At 43.7% G+C, this 15,788-nt stretch overlaps 1 protein-coding gene across 2 annotated transcripts in view; it reads right to left on the bottom strand.

Moving 5' to 3' along the window:
• The window catches only part of FTSJ3 (FtsJ RNA 2'-O-methyltransferase 3), a 68,927-nt gene that overhangs the window by 32,318 nt on the left and 20,821 nt on the right, over positions 1–15,788 (bottom strand). For both annotated transcript variants that reach the window (XM_077454663.1, XM_077454664.1), the window contains exons 10-14: positions 14,418–14,518; positions 14,246–14,332; positions 7,921–8,058; positions 4,541–4,676; positions 1,951–2,153 (exon numbers count right to left, since the gene is read on the bottom strand). In XM_077454663.1, coding sequence (XP_077310789.1) covers positions 1,951–2,153; positions 4,541–4,676; positions 7,921–8,058; positions 14,246–14,332; positions 14,418–14,518 — 665 coding nt within the window. The remainder of the gene's footprint in view (positions 1–1,950; positions 2,154–4,540; positions 4,677–7,920; positions 8,059–14,245; positions 14,333–14,417; positions 14,519–15,788) is intronic.

Raw genomic sequence — 15,788 nt, forward strand, 5'->3', positions numbered from 1 at the left:
CCAGCCAATGCAATACAATACTCTGCAATACAATACTCTCAAGGTTATCCAAAGGATTAATTAGCTAATCAAAAAAAAAAAAAAAAAACACTAGATTCATTAAAAAATAAAAAAATAAATCGGATAGTCGTTGACTAATCGAAAAAATGATCGATAGATTATTTGACAGACAAATTAATCGTTAGTTGCAGCTCTAGTTTAAGGAGAAACATAAATGTATTGGAATGGCCTAGTCAAAGCCCAGACCTCAATCCAATAGAAAATCTGTGGTCAGACTTAAAGATTGCTGTTCACAACGCAAACCATCCAACTTGAAGGAGCTGGAACAGTTCTGCAAGGAGGAATGGGACAAAATCCCAGTGGTAAGATGTGGCAACCTCAAAGAGACTTATCCAAAGCGACTTGGAGCTGTGATAGCTGCAAAAGGTGGCTCTACAAAGTATTGACCTTAGAGAGGTGAATAGTTATGCACATTGACTTTTTCTGTTATTTTGTCCTATTTGTTGTTTGCTTCACAATAAAAAAAAATGAACTGTCATAAGATCTGCGTAACAAGGTAATGGATCTTTATAAAGATAGCAAAGGATATAGAAAGATATCCAAAGTCTTGAATATGCCAGTCAGTATTGTTTAATCACTAATTAAGAAGTGGAAAATGCAGGGATCTCTTGATACCAAGTCAAGGTCAGGTAGACCAAAAAAGATTGCAGCCACAACTGCTAGAATTGTTCGGGATAAAAAAAAAAAAAAGAGAGCACAATACAATGATACTTGAACAAAAATGAGCTGTATGGCTGAGTTGGCAAACAAGCTTTAACTGCCACAAAAAGCCTGGTTACAATATGTCAAAACACCTTGACATGCTTCACAGCTTCTGGCACACTCTAATCTGACGAGACCAAAATGGAGCCTTATGGTCACAACCATAAGCGCTATGTGTGGACAAGTGTCAACAGTGACAAAAATACTATCCCCACTCTGAAACATGGTGGTGGCACAATGATGTTCTGGGGGGGGGGTTTGGTGTGAGCTCTAAAGGCACAGGGAAACTTATTAAAAATTGATGGCAAGATGAATGCAGCATGTTATCAGAAAATAACCCCCCCCCACACGCCACAATTGCCACCTTTCAGGTAATAATAATACAGGTATCTGCACCCACTTCCAGGAATAGCTAGCTGCAGCTGCCCCCCCCCCCCCCCCCCCCGTGTTCTGGGAAACACACACTTCCCAGGACATAGTGGGGGGACCAGAATCATTCTGGCCTACAGCTGATTATGAATACCATAAGAAATAAAGGAAATGTGTTTTGCCTGTTCACTTTTATTTAAAAACGGTGCATACTGTACATTAACAATTGTCCAAGAGTAGGCAAACTTGAGCACAACTGTATTTCCAATTCGGCTCACAAATGGGCTTGCTGGAAAACTACTTCGATCAGCAGTACAAATATTGGAATGTTATGTCCTTATTTCAAGCGTTTGCTGCTCCCTTGTAATTTAGGGACAGCTATAACCCACCTTCATCACACTGTATACAGTAGCCCCTGACAGGATATTGTATTCTAGGGAAAATAGGAGTTGACCATAACTCCCCAAAAAGAGTTTGTCCACATCCGACACACGCCATACTCCTATCCAAAAAAATTACAGGAGCTTCTCTGGTGTGTTTGTCATGCGTAGGGCAGTCCATTCAATTGAATAGGCTGCCCTATGCGCTTTAGTGCATGAAACCAAAACATGCATACAGGAATGTTATTTCCTGCTATACAGAGATGTGAATGGAGCCTAACTTGCACTGAAGTGAAGATTGAAATGTAAGCAGCCAATTTGTTTAGCACTATATGATAAAAACATGACAAATAGCTTAATATCGCTAAAATAAATATGCAGATATGCTAAACTAATTAAGAAAAATATGTGTATAAAAAATGAAGGAGGCACATCTTACCTTTTCCCCTGTTTATTCTGCAGATTTTTCTCATGCTTTCTCACTTCCTCCACATCATCCTCATCCAGATCACTGGCAAGAGATATCTCATCATCCTCCAGGTTCTCATCGTCTGACAAAACAACATCTCCGTCATCATAGGCGGAGTCTGACACAAGGGCATCAGCAGCAGACATGTCTCCATGTGACAAGGTCTGCAAAAGCTAAAAAAAAAAAAAAAAAAAAAAAAAAAAAAAACGAGAGGTCATATATGCTAGGACTTTTATCCAATAAGCAAAGGTGTATTTAAAGTGCATAAATACATACCAATTCCCAAATGACTGCAACAATATAACAAAAATGAAAGCTGAAGGCCAGGCAAACAGCTTAATATACAGATAAATACATATATATGGGAGCAATTGTACATGCCAAAAGGATGTTTTTCTATCCATCCAGTCCGGAGATTCACACATCTCTGCCATACAGCATTAGGGCTGTTTATCAGGGGAAGGGATCTCATTTTTCTCTGCGGCAGTTTCCCTTTCACTTACACTATGTGACTGGGCAGTGAAAGGAGGACTGACAAGTTCATCCCTCTACACTCTGATCTCTCCTCCTAGGAGCATACTCCTGGCCCAGCATCACAATTGACTGGCTCCTTGTGCTGCTTCTTTCTCCCTAACTCTAAGCTCTGTTGTTTCAGTAGACTGCAAGAGGCTGTTACCAAGTCAAAATCATGTTCTCACACTGCTTGCGGTGTACAATACATTTACTATGTGCAGTAAGGTACTCATTTGTCTTTTTTTGCCTTACAGCACAGTATATGCCTTGTGGCTCCTATATGCAAAAATGATATGCAAAAAATGACCACAATGCATGAACCCTATACAGTGGAACCTTGGATTACGAGCATAATCCGTTCCAGGAGAATGCTTGTAATCCAAAGCATTCGCATAACAAAGTGAGTTTCCCTATAATAGTCAATGGAAAGTAAGATAATGCGTCCTGCATTGACTTCTATTACATGCAATACCGCATGTGGCCAGAGGTGAGGGGGCACCGGAGAGCCTTGGAAATAGTCAGGGACAGCTCGGAAAGCCTCGGGAATGGAGTATTTCAGATTCATTCCGAATGGCTCCGAACCGTTCCCGAGTGTTCCCGGCTCCCCCGCACCTCTGGCTAAATGCGGTGCTGCACCGCCCATTAGCTTGAATTCTGCTCGTTTTGTGAGACAACACTTGCAAAACGAGTCAGAATTTAAAAAAAACAAAAACACAAGCAGTTGCACTCATTTTTAACAGCGCTTAGTAAATGGGGTAAAGCTTCACTTTGTAAAGAATACCCAATCAGGTGCAAGGAAAATTTTAAAAATTGCATTTGAGCTTGCATATGATTAGATGGTGGAAATCAGCAGAGTTTTACCACGTCCGTGAAGCTCTAGGGCAGTGATGGCAAACCTTGGCACTCCAGATGTTTTGGAACTACATTTCCCATGATGCTCAACTACACTGCAGAGTGCATGAGCATCATGGGAAATGTAGTTCCAAAACATCTGGGGTGCCAAGGTTCGCCATCACTGCTCTAGGGAAACTGAGTGCAACTGCACTTGCAAGATTGCACAGTATATTTGCCTTAAGTAAATCAATCCCAAAGGCTCAACAAAGGGTCCTGGAATGTTTTTTGGGGGGATTTTGATCCATTCAACCTCCAAAGCATCACACCATTTCACCATCACCAACCAGGGCTGTTTTTAGATGTAATTGAATGTTGATGTCCTTTTCCTTTAGTGCCTTTAGTGTCAGATGATAAAACTAAAAAGCAGCACATATGATCTGATTTATATGCAAAGACTTTTCAGCTATACAGAGAAAGATGGTTTCATGATTCCTGAGCTATAAAGAGCATGCTGGCTATGGATGAGCTCAGGAGTGTTCGGATACTGGGTCCAAACTTGCCAGTACTATCCCACCAATCATAATCAGCCAAGGCATTCCACACTCTGCAGTCGTACAAATACAAGAGACATTGTGCGCTATACAAGTATTTCATTCATTCATTCACATATATATGCATGGACTTAGGCACCATTGAGCATAGCGTTTTCAGGCAGAAGGTTGCACGATGTTGCCGCGATTTGTACATGTCATAAGGTCACCAATGTAAAAAGCAGAAAAACGCCCAAATCTGGCTAAAAAAAAGTTCCAGAACTTGTTGGAGCTTCAGGCATTTTGGAACTTCTGACGTCAGGCATTTTGGAGTGGAGATGTGAACCATCTCCATAGAGAATAATAGATTCCCCTCCAGTGGTTTGTAGCTTCAGGCTTCAAGCTACAAAACTCTCAGGTGTGACTGGGGCCTTAGGGAGGGGAACGCCTCAGCTACTTATGATTGGAGGTCCACGCTGACAGCTTCCCAGCAGGATAACTCAGGCGGGTCCAGACTAGCATCCAAACATGCCGGAGCTCATGCCCAATGCTGGGTGTCATTCAACCCAGAAGACTAAGGGACATCTTGTGACAATAGGAGGTCTCTGGGCACAGGGGGTGGCAGCTCTGGATTGAAAACATTAGCTTAGGAGTTGGGCTTCAAGCATTTGATTTGTGCTCACCTCTCTTTTTCCAATTGTTTTTAGTGAGAACATCCCAGTATCCCCATCATCGGCTATGGAAACACCAGGAAGATCCATTTTGAGTTCCATTCTAACTCTCTGCTTGCGCTGCACTTTCAGTAACTGCTTCTTCTTCCTAAAAAAAAAAAAAAAAAAAAGTAAACGTTGACAATGAACATTACATTAGGATAACAACACCCCCCTCCCCTTTCATCCTTCCTGTACCCAGGTTGCTGTGGAATACATAAGAGGTATAGTTATCGCAGATATCAATAGTGCTGAAGATTTGGGGAACTGAAACGGAAGAAAAGAACAAATCACAGAGAGGGGGAAACAAAAAAGAACTGTACTTGTATAAGAAATTATCCTGTTCTCTTTGTATTGTTTCCTTTATGTGAAATCCCTGGTGTCCCTGTCAGTCCCCTTGCTGTACTATTAAAAGCTGACCACACTAAGTAAGAGGGCACAGTGTGATCAGTTCTCTAACTATGCTGGGAACTCAGCCTGCTCTCCTCCATTGATCAGACTTGTCCTGACACCCCTTTCCTGCCCAGCCATTCACTGGGAAGCTCAGTGTGCTGCTGCTGCTTCTCCTCCCCCTAGTTCTTATGCAGCTGAGAACATAGGGAATGTGTCACTTATTATAAATACCCTTTTTCCCTTTTTTAATGTTTATAGTGTTTCTAACCTTGTTTTACAAGGTAATCGTTTACAATCACTTTAAACCCAAGAAAAAAACATTTACATTTATTTTCACCTGGTAATCCTGCCAGTTACACACTTCCTGTCCTAGGATGACAATGCTTACCTTGTGTATTCTATCTATGGAAAAGCAAAAACTGTCACCCCAGGACAGGAGTTTAGAACATCTTCCCCTCCCAATAACAGTAGAGGGCGATGTTGTCCAAAAAGATAACTGTGATCAATGTTACAGCAGAAACAAAGAACACAAGCACTGAACAACTCACAAGATTTTTGGCAGGATCAACAGGTATTCATTAGTGCTTTTTAAAGTGATAACAAATGACATTCAAAGGTATATTTAAGTCAAAACTATTTTTTTTTTCTTCATTTTGGATAAGGTATAGGAGGGTGAAATATAAGGGGAGGGTTAATATTGGGGAGATTTCCCTTCACTTCCTGTCCCAAGCCAAAGCAGGAAGTGAAAAGGAAATCCCTCCAAATTGAAGAAATCCTTGGTTGTCACTAGAACTAGTGTCCTTTGGAAGATTTCCCTTCTATTACAGTTCTGTAGAAAGCCAATAATGGTAACCATGACAAAAAGAGAGGGTGAAAACCTGATAAGTGTTCTAACCCCTCTTCACTCCATCCAAGTTTTTCTCTAAATAGCAGGTGTTTTTTCAACCGCTTGCCGACCACCCGCCGCAGTTATACTGCAGCAAGGTGGCTCGGCTGCGTGAAACGCCGTACTGGTACAGTGATTCGTGCACTAGCTTCTGTGGGCACTGATTGGCCGGCAGGGGAGCCAATCAGCTGGTCTGGCAGACTCTATGTCCACCCGCGGCTCATGATCGCTACTAGCAAAGACAGATCAGGGATCTGCAAAAGTAACAAGGCAGATCTCCGTTCTGACAGGGGATGACATTGAGATCATGTCTTTCCGTTATGCAGGAAGATGGATCTCTGTTATCCCATTCAGCCCATCCCCCATATAGTTAGTAAACACACCCAGGGAACACAGTTAACCCCTTGATCTTCCCTGATGTTAACCCCTTTCCTGCCAGTGTCATTAGTACAATCTTAGTGCATATTTTTAGCACCGATTACTGTAATAATGTCACTAGTTCCCAAAAAAAAGTGTCAAAAATGTCAGTTAGGTGTCCGATCTGTCCGCAATGTCGCAGTCTCACTAAATTACTAGTGTAAAAAAAAAAAATAATAAAAATGCCATAAACCTATTCCCTATTTTGTAGACACTATAATATTTGTGCAAATCAATCAATATACCCTTAATGGTTTTTTTTTTACTAAAAAATATGTAGCAGAATACATATTGGCCTGATGAAGAAACTGGATTTAAAAAAAATAAAAAAAATATTGGATGTGTGCCAAAAATAAAAAAATATTGTTTTTTTTCCAAAATTGACAGACTTTTTTGTTCATAGCGCAAAAAATTTAATCCACAGAGGTGATCAAATACCACCATAAGAAAGCTCCATTTGTGGGGGAAAAAAAAGACATCAGTTTTATTTGGGTACAGTGTCGCACGGCTGCGCAATTGTCAGTTAAAATAACAGTGCCACATTGCAAATATTAGCCTAGTCATGAAGCGGGTAAATCGTTCCAGAGCTGAAGTTGTTAAAAAGATGGAAAATTCAAGGAAGTTAAAGATGCCAGCCCAGCCAGAGCCATCTTCCATTGCCTGGCTTCATTAACAAGTTTTGATGTGGAACAAATATGCACGATAGGAACTTTGATGTCCATGGCTGAATACTTGTTTCGGATCAATGAAAGACAAGATAGCAAACCCAGGCTAAGGATGGCCAGAATAGACAGAGCATTAACCATTTTGCTGCAAGGTTCATGCGCCATAGGGGCCTGACAGGGGTGGGGGGATAACACACATTCCTGGTAGCAATAACCACTGGGATTGTGTTCAAATCACACAAGCAAACTCCTGCCTGTCAAATGAAAGCATTCAGGCAGCTGCGCTATGGGCGACTGCTCCCACACACTCCTGGTAATGGTGCCCCCCGCTATATATCACAGGCTCCGCTTGCCCCTCTAAAGGCCTGGTACTGACATATCGGGTGCCACCAAGTAGAGGGGAGGGAGCGGAGCGAGCACAAATCTGCTCTTCTTCCGTCCTTGTTGCTGACCTGGAAAGTAACGTCTATGACATCTCTTCCAGGTCCACCTCTCGGTGTCCCTGGCCAGCAATGCCAGGAAAGAATGTAATGCAGTGCGATCTGCATTGTATTACATTTAGTGGAGCACAGGGAAGACAGCCGTGATCTTTTAGACCCTGGATGTCTCATTAAAGAGAACCTGTTACCAGAAAATCATTACATAAGGGACTTCTTATCCCCTAAAATGTAAAAAAAAGTTTCACCCAACCACATAAAATCCACCCTCCCAAAAAACGTTTGAGGTGCACCACCCAGATACGTCTCTTACTACACATCAGGGGCGCCTACGCATGAAGACGCCGATTGCAATACACATGTGCTTAGTAAAAGTTCCCTAGGCCTTTGCGGTAATATCATGTTATATAAAAAATTGGAACAACCACAATTTTTTTCTCTAGGCTTTCTGCTTTCAGAAAATATATAATATTTTGGGAGGTTTATGTCATCTTCAGGCCTAAAATTATTTTTTAAGCATTGTTCCCCAGTCAAACAATTAAGCTTTCTTTTAACCTTTTGAGTGTTGCCAGCTCTTCAGCTTTTAGTTCAGCTAACTTCCTGTCCAGCTGCTGATTCTCATCCTCCTCTTCTTTGTCCTCTTCTTTGTCCTCAGCTTCTAAGCCGCCTTCTTCCTCTTCACCAGAACTGAGACTGAAAACAAGAAGCATGGTTAGACAATCGGCTTTATTTATTATCTGAAAGGAGACCTGTCTGCATTGCCCTACAATCAAATTAAAGCCCAACTCCAGGCTAAATTATTTTTCTTTAAAGGATTCCAGGTATGAATATTATTTTCCATAGTTGCATAGATCCAGCTTGGACCCTTGTATATATGTGGGATCGCTCTAAAAGCTGGAAATCACTGTAGAAAAAATAGGATTTTTATACCAGCTTATCTGTAAAATCCTTTTCTTTGCGGTACATCATGGGACACAGAGACTCAGTAATTACTGGTGGGTTATAGGGTATCACTAGGTGATTGGACACTGGCACACTCAGAAAGGAAGTTCAATCCCCCTTATAACCCCTCCCCCTACTGGAGGTACCTCAGTTTTGTAGCAAAGCAATATAAGTGTATTAGAAGAGGGGAGGGACCTTTGTGTCCCGTGATGTACCTCAAAAGAAAATAATTTTACAGGTAAGCTGTAAAATCCTATTTTCTTTCTCGTATATCACGGGACACAGAGACTCAGTAATTACTGGTGGGATGTCCCAGAGCAAGGCTATCTGGAGGGGAGGGGAACCACACAACATAGGATGTACTCAGACCTGAGGACCCTGTACCGTTGCCTGCAGCACACTACGCCCAAAGGTGAAGTCCTCATGCCTTTTCACATCCACCTGATAAAATTTGGTGAATGTATGGATTGATGACCAGATTGCTGCCTTGCAGATTTGAGCCATGGATGCCTGGTGATGCACCGCCCACGAAGCACTAATAGCCCTAGTGGAGTGCGCCTTGATCTGAAAAGGCGGAATCTTTTGCTTGAAACCATAAGCTTGAACAATTACTTGACAAATCCATTTAACAATGGTAGATTTTGATGCTGCCTGTCCTCTCTTAGGACCCTCTGGCAATACGAACAAAACATCAGTTTTGCGAACCTGAGCCGTTGCTTCCAGATAGGCTTTGATTGCTCTCACTACATCCAAAGAATGTAGTGACTTCTCTTCTGCAGAACAGGGATTTGGAAAAAAGGAAGGCAGAACAATGACTTGGTTTAGATGAAAACCTGAGACCACCTTCGGTAGAAAACTAGGATGAGGACGCAACACCACTCTATCCTTGTGCATTATCAGATATGGTTCTTTACAAGAGAGGGCCGCCAATTCTGACACAGTTCTGGCAGAAGAAATGGCCACCAGAAAAATGAATTTCCTTGTCAATGGAACTAAGGGAATCTGATGTATCGGTTCAAAAGGCTGCTTCTGTAAAGCTAACAGAATCAAATTCAAATCCCAGGGGTTCAGAGGCGCCCTAACTGGAGGATTAAGGCGTGTTACCCCTTATATAAAGCTTCGGACCAAAGAATGTGAAGCAAGTGGACATTGAAACAAAACCGATAAGGCCGAGACTTGGCCCTTGATGGTACTCAAGGCCAGTTTCATCTCCAACCCATTTTGCAGAAATTCGAGGATTCTGCCTATGACATATTTTCTGGGGTGCCAACCCCTGGATTCACACCAGGAGACATATGCTTTCCAGACTTTATGATAAATCATTCTGGAAGCTGGCTTTCTTGCATTAATAAAGGTAGATATCACAGTGCCCAAAAGCCCACGATTCTTCAGAATGTGGGTTTCAATATCCAAACCGTTAGAATTAGCGTTTGTAAGGTAGGATGGAATACCGGTCCCTGGGATAGCAGGTCTGGACGGGACGGGACGGTAGGGTCCCAGGAGGGCCTACCGCCATCTTCACTATTTTTGCATACCAAGCTCTTCTGGGCCATGCTGGGGCCACCAGAAGCACCGACTTCTTTTCCTGCCTGATCCTGCAAAGCAGTCTTGGCAGTAGCAGAATAGGAGGGAACGCATAAATCAGAGAGAACTGATGCCATGGAGTAACCAACGCATCTGTCCCACATGCAAGAGGATCCCTCATTCTTGACACAAAGTTGTCGAACCTGGACGCAAAGAGATCTACATCCAGAACTCCCCATCTCTGGCATATGGGCAAAAAGACGTTGGGGTGGAGAGACCATTCCCCTGGCACTAACTGTTGGTGGTTCAAGTAGTCTGCCTGCCAGTTCTCTACCCCTGGAATGAAGACTGCCGTTATGCATGGCACATGTCTTTCTGCCCAGATTAAGATCTGGTTTACTTCTTTCTGAGCTGCACGACTCTTGGTGCCCCCTTGGTGATTGATATAAGCCACTGCTGTGGCATTGTCAGACTGGATCCTGACAGGGCAACCCTGCAACCTGAGTGTCCAGGCTTTTAGGGCTAGATACACTGCACGGATCTCCAGAATGTTGATGATGGGTGAGGCCCTCTCAGTCCTGGACCATCTCCCTTGACTGATCCAGGACTGCCCCCCAACCCGAAAGACTGGCATCTGTTGTTACCACTGTCCAGGTAACTGGTGAAAAGGATTTTCCTTTCCGCAGTTTTTCGGGTATCAACCACCAGCAGAGGCTCCGACGCGTTGTAGGGGACAGATGCATCGGAAAATCTAACGCCTGAACCTTCTTGTTCCAGGCCGATAGGATACTGTTTTGCAGTAGCCTTGAATGAGACTGAGCGTAGGGAACGGCTTCGAATGAAGCCACCATCTTCCCCAACAACCTCATACAAAGAAAAATAGAAGGACCATTCTTTGCCCTGACTACCTGAATCAGTTCTTTTATAGCACTGATCTTTGCTTGGGGTAGGAATACCCTCTGCTGGGCTGTATCTATGACCAAACCTAAATACTCTAGTCTTCTTACTGGTTTTAAAGAAGACTTCTCTAAGTTGAGGACCCAACCTAGGCGTTCCAGGTAGTTGATTGTGGTGACCAAATTTTGGTCCAGGCAGGCTACTGACCGGTCTATCAAGGGCAAGTCGTCTAGATATGCTATTATCGTTATACCTTGGGCCCTTAATCTGAGGTGCAGTTGCTAGCTACGAACTGAAAGTGCTACGAACTGAAAGTGGCGTTTTTCTACTTCAAAACGCAGGAACTTTTGATGAGCAGGGAAAATAGGTACATGCAGGTAAGCATCCTTGATGTCTATTGACGCCAGAAGTTCTCCTCCTTGTAGGATGGAGACTACCGATCGGATCGATTCCATGTGAAAGGACTGTATCTCTAGAAATCGGTTTAGATCTTTGAGATCTAGAATGGGTCTGACATCTTCGTTTGGCTTCTGTACCGTGAAAAGGTTTGAATAAAACCCCATTCCCTGCTCTTGCATGGGAACTACCATGATAACTTTTTGCGACAATAGTCACTCCAACGCTAGAAGGAGAGACTTTTGTTTTTCTCTGGGTACATTTGATCTGAGGAAACGAGGAGAAGCGAATTCTCTGAATTCTAGTTTGTAACCTAGTTATTGTGAAGACCACCCATTTGTCCCAAAATTCCTCCTGCTAGAGCCCTGAGAACTTTAGCAGTCTTCCCTCCACTCGAGTTTGTCTTGAAGACCTTCTCCCCCAGGACTTCTTTTGTCCCTGGGGTTGACTCTGAGTTTTAACCTTAGAGCTTGACAGAGGAGGCCGTCGTGACTGCCTGGAGGCTAATGCCCCTGGCACTGGAGAAAGCACCCATTTAAAGGAGGGACGTTTACTCCTTTTCTTGACTGGTAAAAGGGTGCTTTTCCCACTAGAGATCCTTTGGATACAATTGTCCAAGTCCTCTCTAAACAGTTTTGCACCACGAAAGGGAAATCCCGCCAGGAGTTTCTTACATGGTGATTCGGCTGACCAATTTTTCAGCCACAAGATTCTACGCATGTGTACCAATCCAAGCGTAAGGCGAGAGGTCTGAAGGATAGAATCTCTGATAGCATCAACAGCAAAACACAGAGCCGCTGGAAGGTTAGCTAACCCCCGGGCTTGCTATTTGGGTAAGGCTTTAAGCACCTGTTTAACATCGTCTCTCAAAATATTGACAAACTCCAATTGCTGCCACTGCAGGTTGTGCTACTGAACCTGCCAAGGAGAAAATATTTTTTAACAGGAATTCCATTTTCTTATCAGTTGGATCCCTAAGCTTCTGAGCGTTGTCAACAGGACAAGTCAGGCTTTTGTTTACGGTGGAAATGGCGGCGTCAACTGCCGGTATACCCCATATCTTAGTAAATTTTTCCTCCATAGGATAAAGCAAACCATAAAGAGGAAAAGCATGTGCAGTTTGAAGAGGTTTCAGTGAACCCAGAGAAGAAGTGGGTTCTTTAAGTTACCCATACCTGAGTCAGTTAAACGTGGAACGGAGCAATCCAGCAAGAATTTGCACCAACATTTTCTCATCCTGAGAAGCTGAAGAGGGCCCTTCTCCACTAGATTCCTCAGAAGTGGAATCATCAGTTTCCTCCCGATCCTCTAAGGGGGATTCCTCTCCTTTATCCCAGAGTTCCTCACTCTGAGGGTCCTGGGTGACAGAGGGGACCTAGTGCGTTTTCTTCCACTGACTGAAGATGCAATTAAGGCCACTAATTTTTCCTCTAAACCATTTATGGTTGAGGAAAAAACCTCCCATGTAATGTACACAGGAGCTGAAGTGCCAGAAGCAGCTGCAGCCCCTGACCCCAACGACCCAAAGAAAAGAGGTCCCCGGGTCCTGCAGGGGGGGGGAAGGTGCTGCAGAGGGGGGGGTCCTCAGAGCCTGAAGGGGACCCCTTAGAGCCCCTATTCTTCTGGGTCTTTTGCCCATACTTGTACCTCTTTTGCCCATAGTGCAAAGCAACAAAAGGTAGAGGTACCACACAAAAATGAACCGACTGCTGAGCCCTGTAGTTCAGCAACTGCTGCTGCTACTTTAGACTCAGTCTAGTGCCTGAGTAAATTCTGCCTGGGAATGCCTGTGTCTCCCACACTCACATGCGCCTGTCAGCTCTGTGTCCCTCCATAGGCTGTGTGCATCTAAAAAAGAGTGCACTTTAAAGCCTGTGTAGCCTAGTGCTCCGCCCCCCCCCCCCCCTCCGACCACTTCCGCCCCCCGCTCGTTTTTTAAAAACGAGCGTTTCCCGCACAAGCAGAGGCTCTAACCCTGCTGGCAAGCATGGAGGGGAGGCTGGGACAGAGGAGAGGGAAGAGCGAATGTGAAGACGCTTTAATGGCGGCAGCGAACGGCGGCGGGTGGTGGGGTATATTACCGCTCTCTGCCCAGGTCTGTCTCAGCCCCCTAATCCGTGGAGGGAGAATCCCAGAAGGAAAAAAACCCTTACCTTCATCCTTCCTGGAGCATGGCTGGAGGAGCACAGATCGTGGACACCAAGCAGACAGATCAGGCATGAAAAGGTATGTGCTCTTGGCAGCCCCCGGTGGCGACTATAGGCATTGCATACATTTACTTAAAAGGAGAAAACCTATTAGAATTAGTAGTAAAATTCTTGAGGAGTCTCCCTTATCTTATCCAGCTGCAGGGTCTGAATAACAGACCCAATCTTCACCTCTCACGGTGGGCTTCGTTAGGAAAAAAACCTTCAGAGACTGGGGTCCCCTTGAATAGGTGGATCCGCAGTTCTGGGCCCATAAAGCACCCTGCCAGGAACATGGCTGAAAAAAACAAATACTGGATCCCAGGGTTCAGCTCTCTAAAAAGAGAAGAGTTACAGGTAAAACCTTGTTCCTTCGGACACAAGGCCCGGGTAACATCCAATTTGGTCTGGAAAAGACACTTTGAATGGACCCGGTTGCATAGCTGGCCCCAGTAAGGATATTCCAGCGGAGCTCAGCACAGCACATCTTTACTTATGACCAACATCTAAGACACTGGCGAAAAAACTGAGGTACCTCCAGTAAGGGGAGGGGTTATATGGGGGATTGAACTTCCTGTCTAGGGTGTGCCAGTGTCCAATCACCTAGTGATACCCTATAACCCACCAGTAATTACTGAGTCTCTGTATCCCGTGATGTACGCGAAAGAAACATGATTACTCCAGTGATCTCCACTAGCGTCTGGGTCCCATTGCTGAGCAGCTTTCCTGCTGCATTTTGAGATCAGGAGGTCACCATTCTGATTTTCTCAATGAATGCAAAGAGTTCTCAGATTGGACTAGGTGGGGAGGTGTCATCACACTCTCCAACTTCTTGCCCACCATGTAAGAAGAATAACTGAGAAGCGAGAATACGTTTTTACTTAATGTGGATAAAAGCAACGCAAATATTAAATTGACAGAAGTCAAGTACTCACTTCACCTCCTCCATAGAATCTTTAGATTGTTCTTTTAGCTTCTTGGCAAGATGTCTACGCAACTTAGACCTCCAACTCAGGAGTGACCTGCATGAACAAAGGGTATAGTTCAGAAGTAGATTCAAGCAAAGGGACAAAAAAGGCAAGAGAAGTAAATCAGGCCAAATAATACCTGAGCTCCTTGCGCCCAAGGACTTTGATATCTTTACAGCATTCTTTGATATCAGCGGTGGTTAATGCATGATTCTCAAGATCTTTGTCATCTATTACGATCTGAAGCAGAAAAAGGACTACAACAGTTGGTTCTCATTCACATGATTATTGTTTGCATGTTTGTCCAAACTTTGACAATCATGCCCAGTACAACAGATTCTCATTCTCATTCTCAAGTCAAACTTCAGGCAAAAAAATGTTTTCCCCATGCAGTGCTCATTTCTCTAGGGGTTAAACACAGAGCCTATACTCCCCTGATCCTTCAATCCCCTGGAAAACAGTTCTCCCCCCACATCCAGCAGTGTACTTTTCCAGCCGTCTTCACATCCACAGCCAGTCTATGAGCATGATGACATCCGGAACAGTCCACCACACAAAAACGGCTTGTGAGGGGAGCAGGAGCCGAAGGGACTGGTCTTGCACTTGGAGTATCAGAGAATTAGTTGAGTATATGTCGGCTCTCTGGACCCCTACACAAAAACGAGCAGTACACGAGTCTTAGGATTGTCATTTTACCATTATTGGCTGTGTATTGGACACCTTTGTTCTTTACCTGTCTGGAACAAAGGGAAAAAAACGAGCATTTAACCCATGCAGTGCAGGCTCAGTCCCACTGCATGGGAACAAAAACGTTTTGCCTGGAGCTCAGGTTTAAACTGAGCATGGCGAGTTCAGAAGATAATTTCAAATTGTCAGTTTAGGCCAAGCTTGGCCAGATCGTACAAGTGACCAGCCACAAACCACCTCAGGCCTTTTTCGAGAGGGATCAGTATGGGTTCCTCAGCAAGAAGGCTCTCCTATATGAACACCACATACAGGGCTTTCTCCAGGATCATCCAGCTCCAAGCACTCATTTACAAACACCCACAACACACTTTTCTAGCTAAGTTCCATTAAAGTTTTTTCGGTTCTTCTTAGGTTTCAGCTGTATTTTGCATAAAGCGTTACATATTTAGGTTGACAAAAAAGATGCAATACCATCTAGTTATCTAGTTCAACCAGTAGGCAAAAAAAAAAAAAAAAGAAAGAAAACCTCAAAAATACAGAACTCTATACCCACAGCTTATTCAGAGGAAGGCAAAAACAACTATACAAGCATGGTCCAATCTGCTCCAGCGGGGGAAAAAAAGCAAACAGAAAAAAAAATCCTTCTGGATCTCTGGAAGGTAATCGCAGTTATATATTTTTTGCATTTAGGAAGGCATCAAGCTCCTATCTCCTGAGCTGGAATTACATTTTCATCTGCTATATTTGAAGTTGTATTAGTAGTAATACAAGGCTCCTAAGGACAAAGGTCTAAAATTCTCACAGACACAAGATCCTACAACAT

This window comes from Lithobates pipiens, unplaced genomic scaffold (assembly GCF_037356315.1).
Source record: "Lithobates pipiens isolate NorthernLeopardFrog02 unplaced genomic scaffold, aLitPip1_a1.2 Scaffold_25, whole genome shotgun sequence".
Classification (NCBI taxonomy): Eukaryota; Metazoa; Chordata; class Amphibia; order Anura; family Ranidae; genus Lithobates; species Lithobates pipiens.